This window comes from Loxodonta africana, chromosome 1 (genome assembly GCF_030014295.1).
Source record: "Loxodonta africana isolate mLoxAfr1 chromosome 1, mLoxAfr1.hap2, whole genome shotgun sequence".
NCBI classification, from domain to species: Eukaryota; Metazoa; Chordata; class Mammalia; order Proboscidea; family Elephantidae; genus Loxodonta; species Loxodonta africana.
This window is the reverse complement of record NC_087342.1, coordinates 58,507,032-58,528,970: the sequence shown is the minus strand read 5'-3', so window position 1 is coordinate 58,528,970 and position 21,939 is coordinate 58,507,032. Positions and strand designations below refer to the sequence as shown.

Below are 21,939 nucleotides of genomic sequence, written 5' to 3'. Positions count from 1 at the left end.
GTGCTTACACCAGTCACCACAAGGTTAGAGATGATGACAGCAAGACCCTGCCCAATTTGGGTTTGTATCCCCACCCAAAACAAAACAAAACACTTTTGTTTATCTATCCCTGTCTAAAGAAAAAAACATGTTTTCTGTTGTCTAGGTATTCCATATACGCATCATCTACCCACAGAAATTTAAAACTTAAGTACTAAAAAAACAAAAATTACAATCCAACCAAAAGAAAAGAACACACATCTGGCTTGGCTACGGCACGGCCATCCTCTAACCCCAGAAACATGGCTGCTAATGTCAGCATCTGCCTGTCTGTCTGTCTCTCATCACCTTGGAGATCAGGCCCTACAGTGTGCCTCACTGGATGTAACATGGGTACACCTAACCTCTGTGGTGAAGCAAAACACTCACGTTCTCTTCTGCATGTGTGGGTCCTATCTTCCCACCTCCAACCACGGGAACTGCCCAAGCAAAACCAGCATCTCTGCACTGGCCTGGACAGCTGGACACAGGGGCAACGGGTGGTCATGAAGACCTAGGTCACGTACACAGGGGCCATAAACAGGTAGGACATGGTTGGCATCAGGAATGCGTTAACCTCAAAACAAGGAGGAAGGTGGGACCACTACAGGAGCCGCTGGGCTTGCTGGACTGGGGGCAGATATGCCACTGCACACAGCTGAGCAGCCTTTGACAATTTATGTAACCTCCCAGGGCTCCAATTTCTCATAAGAATTCAGAAAGAGGGACTCCATAACTACCACCAAACACCCCTCTAAGTGAGGGACCCTAAGAATTACACACTTACTAGGGAACAACAGAAGCAGTAGCCCTTTTTTCTCCCCCAAGAGGAACGTGACAGGGTGGCAGGGGTCTGTACGCAGGGTCGAGAATGCTTACGTTTCCTCATTTGTAAGATACAGTGGTAGTAAGATGCTTGGTTCTTCAAATGCACTGTGCCTGGCTGAGTGGGCACCGAAAGCAGTGGGTAAGCCCTGCTCAATGCCTACACAGGAGGTTCCCGGAGGGTGGGAACTGGGTCTTCCTGACCTGTGCACCTCTCACCAGGTGTAGCCCTGAAGGATATATACAGCACTGAAGTGGGGGAAAGAAAGAAAAAAACTTCCTGCAGGTATCCAAATCAGTGTTCCCCACACATGACTACGTTACAGACTCCTCGGTGGGTTTCTTAAACAGATGTCTGGATTCTCCTCCCCACTCCCCCTCGCTTGGTAGGTCTGGGGAGGACCCTGGAATGAGCATTCCTAACAAGGCCCCAGGTGATACTGTGCTACTGGACTGGGGACCCCTGAACCTAACTAACACTTTGGAGCAGCAGTTCTAAAAACATGCAAAAGAAATCGTTAAGATTTAAGACTAAATGTCTCTAGATGTATCAGTGGTTCCCAGTCCAATCAAAGCCATAAGTCCTTGATACAAAAGTGTATACCATGGGCCACTCCAAGGACATTTAATGAACCAGGCCTGGGGCCAGGATCGAAAGTCCCCTGGGAGAGGCTGAAGAGAAGGCCAGGGCGAACATCCATCCTTGACCCTAAACTGCTAACCGCCCTCTACGGGATTGATGGGAAAGAGATAATGAGAAATTTTTACCAAAAGCAACCTGGCAGTGATACATTGAAAACAAATTTGGAAAACCAGAGGTGGGGACAGAGACAAACAGTCCATGGGAAGAAACACTGATGTGGAGTAGGAGGCATGGTATGGAATGCAAACACCTCTAGTTTGTAACTGTTCTAGAGGTTCTGTTGACAACAAAGGAAACCAAAACAAACCCTTTAGAGAAACAAAAACAGTAAAATCCTGCTGTGGCTCAGAAAGACTTTTCCATCACAAGACACACTTCAGAGAAGGGCTCTGTTCTCCAGAGCATGGAGACAAGACCCCTTTCGGTTTCCAATCTTTTAACCATTTAGGGTATAACTTGTTCCAACTCTACACCACTTCACCCTTAAGGAGGCTGCACAATATGGCGTAATCTCTTCTGAAGCTGGAGAAAGAATCACCCGTGAAAATGGGAAACACTGCCCAGTGTTGCCTATTGTTCTCCTCACACTCTCAGCCCTCAGTAACTGCTGAGGTTTATGTCAGGGCTTCTCAAACTTGGGACCCCCGCCCCCCTGCCGAGGATCACCCCCCTAGCCGGGGGAGGGCTTTTAAAAAATGTGGTCTCCCTAGTCCCACACCCAGGATTCTGATTTAGTTGGAGAGGGTATGAGCCAGGAATCTACTTTACAAGCTCTGGGGGCAGGTCAGTGTTCCCACTCAGCTCCTGCCCTTCCCGACATCCTGATTACCAGCAGGGGCTGGAAAGCCAGAATCTAAACCTCCAACATTCTAACCTCCATGAGAGTGCAGGGGCCTTGGATCCATCCCCCTGACTTCTTGGGGGCACCGAGCTATGTCACAGGGAGGTGAATTTCTTGTATGGTGGAGTTCTCCATCTTCAGTGGCAGAAGGATCATCTTGCTGCTCATGCTGCTTATTGCCAAGATACGCAGCCAACTTACTTGTCCTATCTGAAAATTGAGTTACCCTACTCATATTCTTCCCCACAATTGTAACACTTACCGTCACAAGCATCCACGCAAATTTGCACATGTGTGTCCATGTAACAAGCTTGAAGACTAAATATACCTCCCCCCACGACCAAGGGCAAATGATGAACGTAAATTTGGAGAGAAGTAGCTGAGAAGATCAGAAAGGACATGTTTCACTGACCATATTCCCTCATCCCACTCCCCAGCCCACAACGAGGGCCCACGTTTTATGTCTACCAGTGGAGGCCATGATGCAGCTGACAAGCTAACGCAGGAACCAACAACCTGTCCCCAAAGCAGTGCCTTGTGTCCTCAAGGTAGGGATAAAACAGAGCCAACGACCTGGCCACTTCCACCGTTGGTAAAAACACCCAGGATCCACCTTGCTAATACCAAGATGCCATTCCTTGGCCTGTACTTGTCTCTAAAGATCCATTATGTAATTGGTACCAAAGAAAACAAAGCAATGGAGGAAGGCGTTTTCCTACCTTGCTACTGAGGTATGTCCCCCCCCACCCCCCTGCCATATCAAATAAAACCACACACGCTGAGTGTCAGCTTAACCAAAGGCCAGGTCCCAAGGCCAGCTCGCCACCACGGAGGTCTGGAGTCACTGCTGCACATCCTGAGGGTCATGCGAATTCAGTGGGAATTAACACATGGTTGCTTAGGGCAGAACCCACCCATTGCACACTGAAGACATTCACGCGGAATAGCATTATGTGAAGTTGCCCTTCTCTCAGCTCTGCTGGGGATTTCTGGCTTTGCACCCCACTCTACACGTTCCTCCCACCCTCACTGCAACCTTATCCCACTCCAGGAAGTGAGGTGTCTGTAGTGTGTTCTCCTTGGCCCTCAACCACCCACTGACACCACAGAGTCATCAAGATTTACAGCAACCAGTCCCCTGAGGAGGCTCAGGCTGTGGAAAGGCACAGCTCAGCCAGGTGCCTCTGGTCCTCTCTGGAGGCCTGCCCTCGATGCTAAGGACCACAACAGTGACTTCTCAGGAGCAATGTCATGGGGACTGCTCCTTACACCCAACCACCTCCCTGTTAACGGTAGCCAGGCCCCCCTCCTGGGTGCCAGCAGCCCACAACCACAACCTCCAATCAGGGTGGCTACCCTCTGTTCCACCAAAAGGTGAGGTAAAGTAGGAGCAGAAATCCCACTGGTTACAGATGCAAGGAAGGTATTCATCATCTAACGTGGAAGGCTGAGAGCTAAGGGAATTTACAAGATTTATATTCAGCTGAACTAATTCTCACATCTCCCAGAAAAATAACAACTTACTCTTCTTACAGAAAGGGTTCAAGGTGAGGGATATGAAACCCCCAGGCTATCCAGCACTCCTTCCTTTTTAACAGGCAAACTTCCATTTTAAACACACACACATATGATGTGACCATGTCCTCACTGTAAGGATATAAACTCCACCCCACCCTCACTGCTGGTACCACACCACCACTCTCACACACGATGGTAGGATCAATTCAATATAATGACAAATGAAAAAGGCAGAGCAGAAGATGAGAAATGAGTTGACAAACGTTTTCAGTTCACTAAATGAAAATGTTTTGGTCGCCCACAACGACTGCTCAGTCTTTAGCAAAACCGTGGATTCAGCTGTCGCACTCTTACCCCACGAGAGGGCACCATTGAGCTGGATGACTCTGCCCATCCTCTCAAAACAGGGGAGCAGGGAGCACGCTCAACAGAGAGAAATGTTTCTAGGTTTGGGGTAGTTATACTTTTGTCTGGGTTTCCTTTTGGACTTTAAGACTTGAATTAAAGAACAAAGGTGCCTGAAAGGAAGACTCCACTGGGCGGGCAGTGAGTTATGGAAAGGGAAGGGAGTTCTCCTGGTGTGGCAGGCTCCTTCTTTAGGAAAAGTGCAAAAAGTGGCATTCATAAACATCAGTAACCAACTGCCATCAAGTGGACCTCGGCTCATGGCGGTCTCGTGTGTGTATCAGACTAGAACTGTACTCCATAGGGTTTTAATGGCTGATTTCTTGGAAAGCAGATCACCAGGCCTTTCTTCTGAGGTGCCTCTGGGTAGATTCAAACCTACAACTTTTCAGTAACCAGCTGAGAGCAATAACCCTCAGCACCAGCTAAACCAAACCAAACCTACTGCCACTGAGTCGATTCCGACTCATAGTGACCCTATAAGACAGGGTAGAACTGCTCCGTAGAGTTTCCAAGGAGCGCCTGGTGGACTCGAACCACAGGCCTTTTGGTTAGCAGCCACAGCTCTTAATCACTGTGCCACCATGGTTTCCAGCACCACCCAGGGACTCTTTAACGAGGACAGTGGAAGCAAACATTCACTAGAGCAAGGCCACAGCCAACATTGTACTCCAAAGCTGGATTCTGGCAGGGTCACTGGGTCTTTTTGAAACACCAGCTCCCATTCCAGGCAATGTAACTGAGTCACAAAAACCACAGGACAGACACGTGTAATTCAAACCACACATATAATCTGATGAAATTGAGAAAAGGGTCTGAACCACTTTTATAGCTAGTGCCATTTTCTGACACACTAGATGTTCATCTTTCATTTTCCAGAACTTTAGCGTATAGGGTTCCAAAGTCTTTGGTCTGAAGAGAGCTTAAGCCTCCTCTCTGAATCCTATGAGGCCAGGTCTCCTCTGCAAGCCTGGTAGATTTTCACATGAAAATTAATGCCCCCAATGGTAATGCAGTGCAGCCCATCTTCTTCCTGCCAGTTGGTCTGCTGACTGGCCTGTGTGAGGGGATGATTTTCCTTCTTCAGCTCAGCCGCAGCAGTAAGAACAGGTGAGCACATTCAGGTAGCTGCACAATCCAACCCACATTCCAGCTCACAGATCTCTCACCCATTTCTGTACAAGCAGAACCTCGTCATTACTCTCCTGGACAACTACCATTTCAGAACTCTCTCTAGGTATAATCTCATCTGTTTTACCTTCCTGAATTTGTTTCTGTCTTTTATTGTATTTAAGTGGGAGTAACTATTTTAGGGAGATAAATAAAAACCTCATTAACTCCTTTGCTAGAAACCTACCAGATCGAAATGATTATCTAGAAGCAGCGGATGCCTCCCAATGGAACATATTCCAGGACCTGTTACACCTGGGGAGAGTGGTGGTTCAGTGATAGAACTTTTGCCTTTCATGCGGGAGACCAGGGTTCAGTGCTTGGCCAATACTCCTCATGTGCAGCCATCACCCATTTGTCATGTTGGCTTGTGTGCTGCTATGATGCTGGACGGGTTTCAGCAGAGCTTCCAGACTAAGTCCCACTGTGAAGACAGACCTGGCGATCTACTTCCCAAAAATCAGCCAATGAAAACCCTATGGATCATAACAGTTCTAATCTGCAATTTATTGTGGGGATGGCGCAGGACTGGGCGGCGTTTCATTCCATTGTACGTGGGGCAGCCAGGAGTCGGGCACCAAACTCTGTGACAGCTTATCACATCCACACTGTTATCCTCTTAGTACTAACTTTCACATGACGGAGCTATAAAGAGGGCTACTCAGGCCTCTCACATCAGGACAAAAGCATACATGAACTGAACATTACGTGCTCTGGGTGTCAATGAGAGGCCTTTATAAGGAGTAAAGAGCGACTAGTAACCAGCTGCCGTGGAGTCGCCTCCGCCTCACGGCCACCTCAGGTGTGTCCGAGTGGAACTGCACCGCGGGGTTTTCAATGGCTGACTCTTCAGAAGGAGATCACCAGGACTTCCTTCCAAGGCATCTCTGGGTAGACTCGAACCTCCAACCTTCTGGTGCGCAGCCAAACATGTAAACTGTTCACACCACCCAGGGACTCCTTACGAAGCACAGGGGCTATCATATAGGGTTATTCAGGGTAACGGGGGATGTTTTAGTGCCATAAAACATGATTTGTGAGATAGGGCCTCTAGACACATCGTTAGAGCAGAACAGAACAAAGTCACATATCCCTCCATTCCTTCCACTCAAGTTTCGTGCAATCACAAGTATTCCCTTACCTTTATGCTGACAAAAAAATAAATCATATCTCAGGTGAAAGATGAGAGTATCCTTTGGGCCTACGTCTTCTATGCAGGTGAAAAGATGAAAAGGCAGATTCTAATCACTTGCATCAACCAGACACAAAAGAATCCGCAACTTCCTTTTGTTGACCTTATTTTCTAGGGCACTTAACTAATGGCACTTGATGGTTTCAAAATGATCCTTTCAGGCTCCCAGTGAACAACAGGGCACAGAGAGGTGAAGTATCACATACAGAGACTCGGTGAAGGTCAGTGGCAGAGGTGAACTACAACTAGGATCCCTGGTTCATCCCATTTGGGGAAGGGAGGCAGGGTGGGGGACAGAGCAAGAGAAGAGGGTGATGGAAGGAAATCCCACTGAAACACCTGCCCTGTCAGTTAAACACCCACTGAGGGACTTGTCATCTGTTCTATGACACTATCCACAAACATTCTCACGTGAATCAAGAAGGCATGTTATGTGGATGACAGAAGTCTGCTCTGTAGGGGACACCCCAGGGTCTCACCTTCATGCCACAGAGGAAGGGGCCCCAGGGCAATCCGAGGGCAAGGCTGTGCTTCCCACTCCCCTCAAGTATCCTATAGCTAGCTCTCTCATTCAATTACCAAGGAAAATCTCAAACCGAAGGCCACGAGGCCAGAGTTTATCATTATGTTTACTCAATCCAACCACACACGTGAAAGTGAAAGAGAAAAGGAGGCACGTGTACTTGTGTGCATGCGTGTTACTGTGATTACATGTAAAGAAACAGTCACCCGCTCACCCCTTCCTTAGGTCCCCAAAGCCCTTCGTTCCTGCCCACAGAGGGCTCCTCTGGGCTTGGGAGGGAAGACCTGAAGCTTGACTGGATTCAGCTCCCAATCCTCACTTGGCCCAGATTATGCTCTACTAAGAACTCGAGCACTTTATGCTCATGCCTCCTGAAAAGCAAAATGGGACGGACAGAAAGTCCACGTTAAACAAGCCGACCGTGTGGTTCCAGGGCAGACAGGCAAGTGGCAGGGCTCTGCCCCTCTGAAAAGGCAGACCCACTTTGACGTTGCTTTCCTTCATATGCAAAAACAGCTGCAGAGAGTACTGGCTTAAGTTCCTACTGGGCCAGAAGCTCTGGGCTTTGGGAGGAGAGCAATTCATCAGACAGAAACCCCAGGGGGTGGCTCTCCCTGCACTCTGTCCTCATAGTCCTGAAAATCAGAGGCCTGGTGCATGGCAGGCCAGAGGACCATGGGACTCAGACCATGTCCGCTATGGCTTCTGGTTGTTCTCTGGGAAAACTGTGAGGTCTGTGTTTCGGGGAAAGTGGCCAACTTTTAAAACATGTTAAAGGTCACCTGTTTAATATTAAAATTACATTGCAAAGAATGAAGGCGTGGCTATTTGAGGAAGTGGAAACAACAACTGTGAGGCCTCCACTCAATTTAGGAGCTGAAAAATATTTGCAAGTGAAAGATTAATACATGACTGTATGTACATATTCCTATCTGCCTATCTAGGAATAGAAACACATTCACGTGCGCACATACAGAGACATCCTCTAACCATATCAAAAATAAGAAAGACCTGATGTAAAGAATGCTTTAACAATAAGCATGAATTCTAGTATCCTCCAGCTGTTTCTATTCCCAACCCTGCCTCACTCTGAATTGATCTTTAATGACCATGCTCTCCCATTTATTCAAGACAATTTTAACTCTGTGTGAAAATCCCTGCTAAGGAGAGCCCAGAAGCCCTGGTGGAGCAACAGTGAAGTGCTAAGTCAAAGGTTGGAGGTTTGAATCCACCCATGCTCCGTGGGAGAAAAGACCTGGTGATCTGCTCCCATAAAGATTACAGCCTAGAAAACCTTACGGGGCAGTTCTGCTGTCACATGGTGTTGCTATGAGTTGGAATAGACATGGCAGCACCCAACAAGGCAAGCTCGCCAGTGACCAAGGCTCGTTGGCCAAGGTGTGAGGAATGCGACCAGGAACACCAAATCCCTACTCTGTCAGGCAATGCCCCTGTCACCGTGGGCCTTTATCCCCAGTAACTGCCTCCCAGGGTTTTGAGAAATCATAGACCAAGGATAAGAACATTTTGATAGCAACAATGACCAACGCCTGAAGCCATTCTTTTGCACTAAAAGGATCTATGTCTAATCTGACCAGGAAATGAAGAATGGCCTCCTGCTTTCTGAACCCTCTAGAAATGGGTTTCTCGAGGCTAGTTACTCACATTTCCCCTTTAGTGAACTGGTGAGCTGGGAGGTGGCACTCAGCACAAACGCAGGCACCCTCCTGGCCAACCCACTGCAGGGCTGGGCTTTACCTGTTTCCGTAAGTCCTGAGCCGACCGATGCTGAGGGGAGTGGTGGTGGGTAGCAGCGAGCCCCTTGGCGGAGGAGCCCATGGAGGGGGCTGCTGGGGGGTGGGTTGTGGAGGTTGGCTCCCTGCGGCTGTCAGCCCGGTGATCACTGTGCTTCTCCTTCCCAGGAGTGGCCTCTTTGCTTTTGTGTTTCTGAACAGGTTCTTTCTCCCGTGTCGACCTGGTGGAACCATTGAAAACTAGAACGAGAGGAGAAATGGAGAACAAAGTCACCACATTAACTAGACTACCACAACCATGGTAATGACACTTCCTTAAGACAAAAAAGCATCAGAAAAAGAAAACATTTTGGTGAAACATCGAGTATCTTACATTCTCAAGGGAAGCCCCAAATCAAAACACAACCACCACTAAAACAAACTACAGGAATAATCCTAAACAGGCAGACACAAAAACATATCCTAGGAATTATTTGCTTTGGCTGATGCAACGGAAAACTCCATTTTAAAAATTCCCTAGCAGCCCTCCGAGTATCAACACCACACCTTCCACATAAAGAGAAAAATTAAACTGAGGAAAATAACACAAATATTCACATTCCGAGAGAATAACCACATTTCCTATAAACATACCGGGATCCTGAACAAAAAGTAAGTTATGCCCTCAGGTTTACAAGTTAAGCATTTCGGGTCAGGTAGGCAGCGTGTTGCCTCACCCGACCTGTGGGTGACAACATGGCAGGGAGGAGGGTCAGGCACACACAGACAACATTCTTGCTTTGTAAGTTAGAAGAGTAACAATAGCTAATGTTTATTAAGTGCATTCTGCCTTTCGGTCCTCTGAACATGGTCCTCTAAACAATCCTGCGAGTCAGGACATTATCATCAGGCCAATTTTGAAGATGAAAAGTCAGGCCTGCGGTGGGAGCACCCTACACGAGCAGTGAGCAGGTCCCCCTGCCTCCCAAGCCCACCCCTGCCCTCTTTCCCCACTCCTCAGAGGCTGATACTTGTTGTCAGGTGCCTTCCGACTTAGAGCAACCCTACGAGACAGAGTGGAACTGCCCTATAGGGTTTCCAAGGCTGGAATCTTTATGGAAGCAGACTGTCATCTTTCTTTTCAGCTGGTGGGTTAGAACCACTGACTTGTTGGTTAGCAGCCCAGTGCTTAAGCACTCAGCCACCAGGGCTCCTTCAGAGCCTGCCACCAGGCTCAATCTTCAGATCATGTGTCAGACCAGATCCTAGCCAATTTGGCACCTTACATCAAAAGACAGCAGTGACACACAGGGTTTGAACAGGTTTCTATAAGCGTCCCCAGTGAGTTACCTTGCTGAGTAGGTTTTCTCTTCTACTTTACAGCTGGGACTTACAATCCCCGGCAGATTCCTGGCACCCAGCCCCTCCATGGAATAACTGAATCTTTCCTGTCTGTCCTGTTCGCACCCGCAGGTTCAGTCATGCAACCTCAAGCAGCCTAGCCCATCTGCCTACTTCATCCTTAGGGAAAAAGGAGGGCCAACCCTTCCTCTGTCTGCTCTGCCCCTTGACCATTAGGTAGCCTGGGAAGCTACAATGTGCTACTGCAGGCCTTTATTCCAGGCTCCAGGGCATTTCAAGTCAGGGGGAGCCTTAGAAGTTACTGTCTCTAATGGTGTTGTATCTGGCCACTGAACCAACCAGGATTAATTCCAGATAGAGAACTCACTGCTGGGGCAAGCCAGCTGTAAAGAAAAAATTCTTCCTTCTTTGAGTTGAAATCTCTTCCTGCTGGCTTCAGGAAGCAGGAGTGCAATCTTGCCTCCATCGACCTGCCCTCACTACAACTGAAAAACAACTACCATACCCTTTTGTAGGGCCCCCCCTTCTCCGCAGTGTCCAGACCCACCTCCTTCAACCACCTTCTCTTTCACATTATTTGTTACCAGTTGTATCAGCTGCCCAGGAGTACATTCTGACTCATGAGGATCTCCGGCAGGCACAGAACTGTGCTTCACAGGGTTTCCAATTGTGCTTTAGGTAAAAGTTTACAGCTCAAGCTAATTTCTCATACAAAAATGTATACAAATATTGTTATGTGACACTAACAATCCCTATAATGTGACGCCACATTCCCCCTTTCCACCCCGGGTTCCTCATGTCCATTCAACCAGCTCCTATCCCTCTCTGCCTTCTCATCCCCCAAATGGTTGGGACTGCCAATTTAATTTCATGTATCTGACTTAAGAAGGACCGTCTTCATGAGTATTATGTTCTACAGTCCAGTCTTATCTTTGACTTGAAGAGTTAGCTTTGGGAATGGCTTTAGACCTGGGTTGACGGTGAGGTCGAAGGCCATGTATTCTGGGGTTTGTCCAGTCTAAGTCAAGATATTAAGTTTGATCTTTTTGCATGAATTTGAGTTCTGCACCACACTTTTCTTCTGCTCCATTAGGGACTCTCTTTTGTGTTCCCTGTCAGGGCGGTCATTGGTAGTAGTCGGGTACCATCTAGTTCTTCCGGTCTCAGCCCCATGGGGTCTCTGGTTTATGTGGCCCTCTTGTCTCTTGGGCTAATATTTTCCTTGTGTCTTTGGTGTTCTTCATTCTCCTTTGTTCCAGGTGGGTTGAGACCAATTGATGCATCTTAGATGGTGACTCACTAGCTTTTAAGACCGCAGAGATCACTCACCAAAGAGGAATACAGGACATTTTCTTAATAAACTTTGTTATGCCAATTGACCTAGATGTCCCTCATAACGATGGTCCACAGATCCTTGCCCCTGCTACTCTGTCCCCCAAAGTGTTTGACTGTGTTCAGGAAACTTCTTAGCTGATGGTTTAGTCCAGTTGTGCTGACTTCCCCTGCATTGTGTGTTGTCTTTCCCTTCACCTGAGATATTTCTTGTGTACTATCTAGTTAGTGAATTCCCCTGTCCTCCCACCCCACACTCCTAATCATCAACGAATGTTTTCGTCCATGTTTAAACACTGAGTTCTTACAATAGTGGTCTCATACAGTATTTGTCCTTTTGTGGCTGACTAATGTCACTCAGCATAATCCCTTTCAGATTCATCCATGTTGTGAGATGCTTCTCAGATTCGCCACTGCTCTTTATCATTGTGTGGTATTCCATTGTGTGAATATATAGTAATTTGTTTATCCCCTCATCTGTTGATGGGCATGAGGTTGTTTATATCTTTCTGCTATTGTGAAAGTGCTGCAATGAACATGAATGTCCATCTATTCGTGTGACAGCTCTTATTTTTCTAGGATATATTCCAAGGACTGGGATTGTTGGATCATACGGTACTTCTACTTCTAGCTTTTTAAGTTAAGGGCCAAATCAATGTCCAAAGTGCTTATACCATTTTATGTTGCCACTGCAGTATGTAAGTGTTCCAGTCTCTCCAAAACTTCAACATTTATTATTTTGTGTTTATTGGATTAGTGGTAGCCTTGATGGGCTGAGATGGTATCTCATTGTAGTTTTGATTTGCATTTCTCTAATGGCTGATGATCGTAAGCATTTCCTCATGTATGTGTTAGGAATATCTTCTTTGGTGAACTGTCCCTATTCTTTGCCCATTTTTTAACTGGGTTGTCTTTCTGATGTTCAGGTTTTGCAGTATCTTGTAGATTTCAGAGATTAGACCCTGATCAGTTATGTCATAGCCAAATTTCTTTTTCCCAGTCTTTAGGTTGTCTTTTTACTCTTTCGGTGAAGTCTTTTCATGACAATTAAGTGCTTGATTTTTAGAAGCTCCCAGTTATCTACTTTCTCTACTGGTGTTTGTGCACTGTTAGTTATGGTTTGCATTCTGTTTATGCCATGTATTAGGGCTCTTAACATTGTCCCTATATTTTTCTTCCATGATCTTTATTGTTTATATTTAGGTCTTTTAACCTTTTTGAGTTGGTTTTTGTGCATAGTATGACATATGGGTCTTGTTCATTTTTTTTATAGCTGGATATCCAGTTATGCCAGCACCATTTGTTAAAGAGACTTCTCTTCCCCCATTTAACAGATGTTGGGCCTTCGTCAAATATAAGGTGCTCGTAAGTAGATAAGTTTACAATGGAATTCTCAATATTGTTCCACTGGTCTATGTATCTGTTCTCGTACCAGTACCAGGCTGTTTAGACTACCGTGGCAGTATAATAGGTTCTAAAATCTGGTAGTGTGAAGGCCTCCCTCTTTGTTCTTCTTCAGTAATACTTGACTTATCTCGGGCCTCTTCCCTCTCCATATGAAGTTGGTGCTTTGTTTCTCCATCTCATTAAAAACTGTCATTGGAATTTGGAAACAGATTGCATTGTATCTATAGATCGCTTTGGGTGGAATAGACATTTTTACAATGTTGAGTCTTCCTATCCACGAGCAAGGTATGTTTTTCCACTTATGTAGGTCCCTCTTGATTTTCTGCAGTAGTGTCTTGTAGTTTTCTTTGTAAAGGCCTTTTAAGTCTCTGGTTACATTTATTCCTAAGTAGTTTATTTTCTTGGGGGCTACTGTAAATGCTATTGTTTGGTAATTTCCTCTTTGAAGTTCTCTTTGTCAGTGTAGAGGAATCCAACTGATTTTTGTATGTTTATCTTGTATCCCGATACTTTGCTGAACTCTTGTATTAGTTCCAGTAGTTTTCTTGTGGATTCTTTGGGGTTCTCTGCGTATAAGATCATATCATCTGCAAATAGGGATACTTTTACTTCTTCCTTACCAATTTAGATCCCCTTTATTTCTTTTCCTTGCCTTACTGCTCTGGCTAGGGCCTCCAGCACAATGTTGAGTAAGAGCGGTGATAAAGGGCATTCTTGTCTGGTTCTTGTTTTCAAAGGGAATGCTTTCAGACTCTATTTAGAATGATGCTGGCTTTGCATAAATGCCCTTTATTAAGTTGAGAAATTTCCCTTCTATTTTGCAGAGAGTTTTTACCATGAACAGGTATTGGCCTTTGTCAAAGGCCTTTTCTGCATCAATTGATAAGGTTATGTGGCTCTTCTCTTTTGTTTTATTTATGTGATGCGTTAGACTGATTGTTTTTCTAATGTTGAACCATCTCTGCATACCTGATATGAATCTCACACAGTCACGGAAATTATTTTTTTGTTGTGTTGTTGAATTCCATTGGCTAGAATTTTGTTGAGGATTTTTGCATCTATGTTCATGAGGGGTATTTGTCTATAATTTTCTTTTTGTGTGTTGTCTTTAGCTGGTTTTGGTTTCAGGGTTATGCTCGCTTCATAGAATGAGTCTGGGAGTATTCCATCCTTTTCTATGCTCTGAAATACCTTTAGTAGTAGTGGCATTAACTCTTCTCTGAAAGTTGGTAGAATTCTCCAGTGAAGCCATCAGGGCCGGGGCTTTTCTTTGTTGGGAGTTTTGTAATTACTTTTTCAATCTTCTCTTTTGTTATACATTTATTTAGTTGTTCTACCTCTATTTGTGTTAAATTTAGGTAGGTAGTGTGTTTCTAGAAATTTGTCCATTTCCTCTAGGTTTTCAAATTTGTTGGAGTAAAATTTTTCACAATGTTCTGATTCTTTTAATTGCAGTTGGATCTATTGTATCACCCATTTCATTTCATATTTGGGTTATTTGCTTCCTCTCCTGTTTTTCTTTTGTCAGTTTTGCCAATGGCTTATCAGTTTGTTGACCTGGAGAATGTTCCATGTGTGTCTAAAAAGAAAGTATACTTGGCTGCTGTTGGGTGGAGTTATTTTGTTTATGTTTATGAGATCAAGTTGGTTGACTGTGGCATTTAAATCTTCCCTGTCTTTATTTGGAAACCCTGGTGGTGTAGTGGTTAAGTGCTATGGCTGCTAACCAAAAGGTCGGCAGTTTGAATCCGCCAGACGTTTCTTGTAAACTCTATGGGGGCAGTTCTGTTATGTCCTATAGGGTTGCTATGAGTGGGAATCAACTAGACAGGAGTGGGTCTTTTTTTTTTTTTTTTTTGTCTTTATTGAGCTTTCTGGATATTTTGTCCTTCACCGACAAGTGGTATATTGACGTCTCCAACTATTATTGTGGCGCTATTTCTCTTTTCAGTGATGCTGAAGAGTTTGTTTTATGTACTTATATGGAGCCCTGTCATTGGGTACAGAAACATTTATCATGGTTATATCCTCCTGATATATTGATCCTTTAATCATTGTATAGTGTCCTTCCTTATCCTTTGTGGTTGATTTTGCTTTAAAGTCTATTTTGTCACAGACTAATACTGCTATTTTTTTTTTTTTTTTTTTTTGGTGATTGTTTGCTTGATCCTTTGAGTTTTAGTTTGTGACTTTGAGTCTAAGGTGTGTCTCTTATAGGCAGGATATAGAAGTATCTTGTTTTTTTTTTTTTAATCCATTCTGCTACTCTCTCTTCATTGGTACATTTAGTCCATTTACGTTCAGTATAAGAATGGATATTAGATATGAATTTAGTGCTGTCATCTTGATGTCTTTTTTTTGTTGTTGTTGCTGACAAGCTTCTTTGTTCCACTTAATTTTCTGTGCAGAGTTATTTTTCTTTATGTATTTTCATTGTTGCTGATTTTGTATTTGCTGAGTCTTTATGTTTATTTTGATATGTAGGATTGTTAGTTCCCTTTGTGGTTACCTTAATATTTTTTATCTCTAATTTTCTAAGTTTAAACCAATATTTTATTTCTTGATATTGCTTTGACTTCCTCTCCATATGAAAGTTCAAAGACTACATTATTCAATCCCTTTTTTTTTTGTTTGTTTTAATGTCATCTCTTACATATTCACGTCTTTTTTTTTTTTTTTCCTATTTTCATTCTTTTAGCTTTTATTTCTTTTTATGACTTCCTTATCTGGGTTTACATCCAGTTGTTCTGTCCTTTGTTCTAGCCTTGCGTTGTTAACTTATGTTATTGGTTCTCTAACCAGAGGTCTCCCTTTAGTATTTGCTGTAATTTTGGTTTGGTTTTTACAAATTCCCTTAACTTCTGTTTATCTGGAAATGCCCTTTCACTATCATATTTGAGAGACAGTTTTGCTGGGTATATAATTCTTGGCTGGCAATTTTTTTCATTCAGGGCTTTATATATGTCATCCCATTGCCATCTTGCCTACATGGTTCCTGCTGAGTAGTCAGAGCTTAGTCTTACGGACTCTTGTTTGTAGATGACTTTTCTTTTATCCCTAGCCACTCTTAAAATTCTCTTTTTTATTTTTCAAGTTTGATTATGTCTGGGTGGCTTTCTTTAGGCATCTACCCTGTATGGGGTTCAATAAGCTTCTTGGACAGATATCTTCTAATCTTTCACAGTATCAGGGAAGTCTTCTGCCAACAAATCTTCAATGTTCTCTCTGTATTTTCTGTTATTCCACCGTTCTGGAACTCCAATCACTCGTAGATTATTTCTCTTGATAGATCCCACATAATTCTTATGGTTTCTTGATTTTTTTTTTAATTCTTTTATCTGATTTTTCCTCAAATAAGTTGGTTTCAAGTGCTTTATCTTTATTTTCACTAATTCTGACTTCTATTGCCTCAATTCTGCTCCTATGACTTTCTACTGAGTTGTCTAATTCTGAAATTTGACTGTTAATCTTTTGAATTTCTGTTTGCTGTCTCTCTACGGATTCTTGTAGTCTGTTAAATTTGTCATTATGTTCCTCTATTGCTCTGTCTGTCTGTTCCTTGGCTTGGTCTGCCTATTGCCTGATCTATTGAAAAGCTCTGTATATTGATCTTTCGAATTCTACCTCTGGTAATTCCAAGAAGTTCTCTTCCTCCGGGAGGTTGCTTGGTTTTTTATTTGGTTTGCCTGCTGAAGCCATCATGGTCTGCCTCTTTATGTGACTTGATATTGACTGTTGTCTCCAAGCCATCAGTAAGTTATCATATGTTTGCTTACTGTGTCCTAGCTTCTTGTTTTGTTTTGATATGCCCAAATAGGCTCATCATGTGAGCTACTTTGATTATTGGTGTCTTTGAAGCATTCACATCCTGTCACCAGGTGGTCAGAGCTGTTACGACGTATGTGAGCCCAGGAGTCCGTTTACTTTTCTTGTGTGCATTCAGCTCAGGCATTCAGGTCATCAGTTACCAGATGTGTGGTGCAGGCTCTCACCTACAGTCCTAGACAGGCAGGGCTACATAGGGGTGACTGAAGTAGGCACAAGTATCTGGCTGCAGTAGGGAGTTATGTGCTGAGCAAGGAAGGGGCTGGGAGGCACTACTTATTCTCAAACCTCTGTCATGGGTAGCTGTGTGGAGTGGGTAGAGCCACTAGTCTTCAGGCCCCTGTAGGGGGTAGGTGAGGACCTGCTTAATGGGCAGGGTGGTGTCAAATGTCATGAATCTGACACTCCCCCTTAGATATTGCAGTTAAAAAAATAGGCTTCAGGTATTTACCCTGTTGTACTGTCTTAATAATAATTCTGCAAAGCTAAACAAAACTGCCAAAACTTAGGTTTGAACCAGGGACCTTTAGATCTTCAGTCTAACGCTCTCCGAACTGAGCTATTTGGTTAAGAGCTATGGCTGCTAACCAAAGAGTCTACAATTCCAATCCACCAGGCACTCCTTGGAAGCTCTATGGGGCAGTTCTACTCTGTCTTATAGAGTCACTGTGAGTCGGAATTGTCTGCAGTGGGTTTGGTTTTTTTGGTTTACTGTGTTAATGAGAGACTACCTGTTGAAATGGTACCACACAGGTCTATGCAGGAGTGAAAGGCATTCAACGTCCATGAGCCCTTTATTCCTGTGCCTAGGCAAAGAGGCTGTGCCTGCGCTGGGAACCCAGGGCAGGGGAGCTGGCAAATTATTTTTTCCTGTTTGGTAATTTGTTTCCTCTCCAAAGCCAGGAGAATGGCTCGAAACACTCGACAGGTGCCACTTCCAGCCCAGGGAGTGCATCAATCATTGAAGCCTAACTAGGACTGAGGCCGATCAGGGAGGGGGCAGGTAAATGGGAGAGAGGTACTTCCCAGAGAGAGGAAGGGTCGTTTTGACCACAAACAGCAGGTAAGACGCCTGCACTTAACTTTTGCAGATTCACTGCTGCTTCTCCTTGGTTCTGAAGGCTTGCCCAGTACGGAAAACACATCCCAAGCACTACTGCTAGCTTCAGCCCATGCACGCCAGCCGATGCAGCATGCAGGGTGCCAGCCAGGAAAGGTCTGGCAAGTCCTTGCTGCTTCTGAACTGTCCCTCCCTCGCCCTGATGCTCAGTGCGACTCCTCAACTTTGTCTTTGATATTAAGGGCTCCTAAATTGTCATACGGAAACCCTGGTGGCGTAGAGGTTAAGTGCTACGGCTGCTAACCAAAGGGTTGGCAGTTTGAATCCACCAGGAGCTCCTTGGAAACTCTATGGGGCAGGCTACACTGTCCTATAGGGTCACTATGAGTTGGAATCGACTCGACGGCACTGGGTTTGGTTTTTGGTTTAGATTGTCATATATAATCGATTCGCTTGTTTTATTGGGTCTTTGCTGTAACAGGGACCACAGGAAGTGTCTGACTACTCCACCATCTCGGCCCCGCCCCCTCCACAAGGTTTTCACAATGGCTTTTATCTTCTGGAAGCAGATCGACATGTCCTTCTTTCAAGGCACGTCTGAGCGGACCTGAACCTCCCACCTTTAACATCCAAGTGCGTTAAACACGTGTACCACTCATACGTGTTGCATGTGTTCTCCCCTTGTTTATCATCTGCTTTTGTTACGGTGCTAAAACTTTGCCTTTATGCTCTGAAAACCTCTGTATGTTGAGAATCATAAAATATTCCTCTGAGTTTCCTTCTAATCATTTCCTGATCCAATCTCTCACATTTAATTCTTTAATCTACTCGGTATTATTTTGTCTATGGTTGTAAGACAGATTTACATTTTCCATACCTAGAAAACTACTTCCAAACTATATATTCGTAATACAGTTTAAATAATGAAGAAAAGGCCACATCATGCCAAAAGATGGTATATGAGCCTGTGCTGTACCACGTTCTACTGGATAGTCTCAGTTATGTAGAAAATGGAGAGCTTTAAATGGTTGCCATTTATTCTAAGTATAAGTAACTACACATTGTCACAAACCATCAATCATACCCAAGCTGGCAGTCTCTGTGCTTGCTTTCAAGACAAATTAAAAGCAACATCCATAAGAAGTCATTCTTCAATGTGATTAAAAATCAAGCCAAGGAACGTGAGCCTAGGCAATTCTTGACCATTCACCAATTTTCTAAAGCAGTAAACACAGCTCCTTTGTCAAAAGACAGCATGAGTAGGTTTTGTTTTTTCAATCTCCTATTATTTCATACTTCTGTTTTGTTACGGCCACTGAGGCTGCCTCACGGTGCAGCCTGCTATTAAGGAAGCACCAGTTCTCTAATTACTTCTCCTTGTTCAGTTAAAAAAAAAAATATCCCCCCCCACCCCCGCTTTGGGTCCCTTCACACACTCTTACTTGCAGTTCAATTCCCAGCCCTCTTGTCTTACACTGGGCAAGTTATTTAATCCTCAGTTGGTTCTTCTGTAGATTGGGGATAACAAATACTCACTTGCTGGGTCAAGCTGGGAACTAAATGATAAAGTATGTAGTACAAGGTCAAGCACAATGTCTAGGATTCAGTCAGCAGTCAAAATCTGGGAGACGTTATTACGCCCCATCTGAAAGCGCAATCTCAGGTTACCACACAATCAGACTGTGGCCAGATCTATGGGCCCCTCTTCTGCCTCCTATCCCTTCCTGTACGTACAGCATAAACAAAGGACAATCATATGGCTGGCCTGCGCAAGACCCACCACAGCCTCTTATTGCTGCAGGTCGTTAACTCCAACTCTAATCATCACTGCCATGCTCCCCCCACCAGTACCCTCTATAGGCGTCAGTACCTTCTATAGGCGTCACCAGAAAAGCCCAGCAGAACCACCATTTGTCCCCAGGGCTTCCCCACTGCCTACCAATATTCCTTTCGTGGAACTGCTATTCTACAGCTCATCAGTGGCTCCTGTGTCTGCAGACACTTGGTGGACGCAGAGACCTTTCATGGGACGTGCTAGGTCAAAACTATTTTCATAATAGCACTAAGGCATTACTACTTGCCTTTTCACTATGCTAGTATCTGCACTGATGGTGCAAAAAAACAAAAGTTGGTTAGTCATCCAAACCAAAAAACCAAACCCGTTGCTGTTGATCCAATTCTGACTTAGAGCAACCCAACAGGACAGAGTAGAAGTGCCTCATAGGGTTTCCAAGGAGTGCCTGGTGGATTTGAACTGCCAATCTTTTGGTCAGCAGCTTAAGCTCTTAACTTGCACCAACAGGGCATGAGGGAGATGCAAATCAAAGCCACAAAATAACACTCAACCAGGGCAGCTAGAATTAAAAAAAAAAAAAAAACCGATAAGCGTTGACAAGGATGTGGAATGTGGAATCCTCACACAGTGCTGGTGGTAATGTTAAAAACTGTCTGGTGGTTCCTCAAAATGTGAGAGTAACTATGTTACCCAGTAATGCCATTTCTAGATATTTATCCAAGAGAAATAAGAACACATGTCCACGTGAAAACTTATACACAAACATTCACAGCAGCGTTATTCAAAATAGCCAAAAAAAAAAAAGAAGCAACCCCAAATGCTCATCTACTGAATGGATAAATAAAACGTAGTGTGTATCTGTACAATGGATATAATCTATACACTACTCCATTCAATGGAGTATTAGTCAACTATGAGAAGGAATGAAGTCCTAATACATGCCACAACTTGGATGAACTTTGAAGACATGCTGAATGACAGAAGACAGACACAAAAGATGAGACGCTGTATGATTTTATTTATATGAAACGTCCAGAACAGGCAAATGCACTGAGATAAAAAGTAGAACTGTGACTGCCTGGAACTGGGGAGCTCCGGAGAAAATGAGGAGTGACTGCTAACGTGTCTGAAGTTTCTTCGCGAAGTGACGAAAATGTTCTATAGCTGACTGCACCAATTGCTGTACAACTCTGAATACAGAACTAAAACTCATTTGATTATATACCACAAATGGGTAAATTATATGGTATATGTCAGCTTAAAAAGAAAAACAAAGCTAAGTACAACTGCTGATACCTTAGCACGAACCAAGGCAGTGACACACCGAACTACACTAGCGGTCATTGTGTTCCTCACCACCTGGCACCAACAGTTTACTAAAAAGGAAAGACGCCAGTTTCGTTTACAAATGCCCTTGATGAAGCAGCATGAACTGTTAATAGTATTAAGTCCTGGCCCTTGAGTACACACACTCTGTGTGACGCAACGCCAAGTACACAAGAAGCACTTCTCTAGCATGTATGAGGACCGCCTCCAGGAAAAAGCTGGGAGCAATTGTTTATGTTCTAAGTTAGCTGTTCTTTCACGGAATGCCATTTCTATTCTAAAGAAGCACCGATCAGCTATAGTGAGTGAGACTTGGTTATTTGGCAGCCATCCTGTCTCTTAAATAAATTTTTTGTTGCCAATGATGGAATTCGTGCTTTCAAACAAAATTAGAAATTTTGGAAAACGTGGTATCTGCCACCATGCGTCTGACAGCCTCTCAGTATGTGAAGGCTTTCCTGATGAGATCGGTGGCAATGTGATTCTTTGACACTGTATAAATCAAGGTCCTGACAATTGGAAGATCTACGTAACTCAACCCCAAAAATACTAAACACGTTGCCGCTGAGTCGATTCCAACTCACAGCGACCCCACAGGACAGAGAACTGCCCCATAGGGTTTCCAAGGGGTGCCTGGTGGATTTGAACTGCCGATCTTTTGGTTAGCAGCCATAGCTCTTAACCACTACACCATCAGGGTTTCCCTACGTAACTCAGTAAATGATTATTTCCAGATGACCAATGTGTGAAGTCACAAAATCGGGCATGGGTAAACGATCTCTTCAAAATGCAAGAGAGACCAAAGGCTTTCAATGTCAGAAGAGTATGAAAACTTCAGTGATATGGGTTCAGGTTCCCATAGCAAGTCACCTTTAAGAAAATTCCACCTGTTGAGTCTAGGTGTAATATCATAGAATAGAACATACCTAAAGACATATGTTCCCTAGGCACGTTTTCATCATGC

General features: G+C 44.2%; 1 protein-coding gene across 5 annotated transcripts in view; it reads right to left on the bottom strand.

The window, feature by feature from the left end:
* The window catches only part of JARID2 (jumonji and AT-rich interaction domain containing 2), a 317,392-nt gene that overhangs the window by 30,014 nt on the left and 265,439 nt on the right, over positions 1–21,939 (bottom strand). For all 5 annotated transcript variants that reach the window (XM_023555804.2, XM_064280939.1, XM_064280945.1 and 2 more), the window contains one exon: positions 8,894–9,129. In XM_023555804.2, coding sequence (XP_023411572.1) covers positions 8,894–9,129 — 236 coding nt within the window. The remainder of the gene's footprint in view (positions 1–8,893; positions 9,130–21,939) is intronic.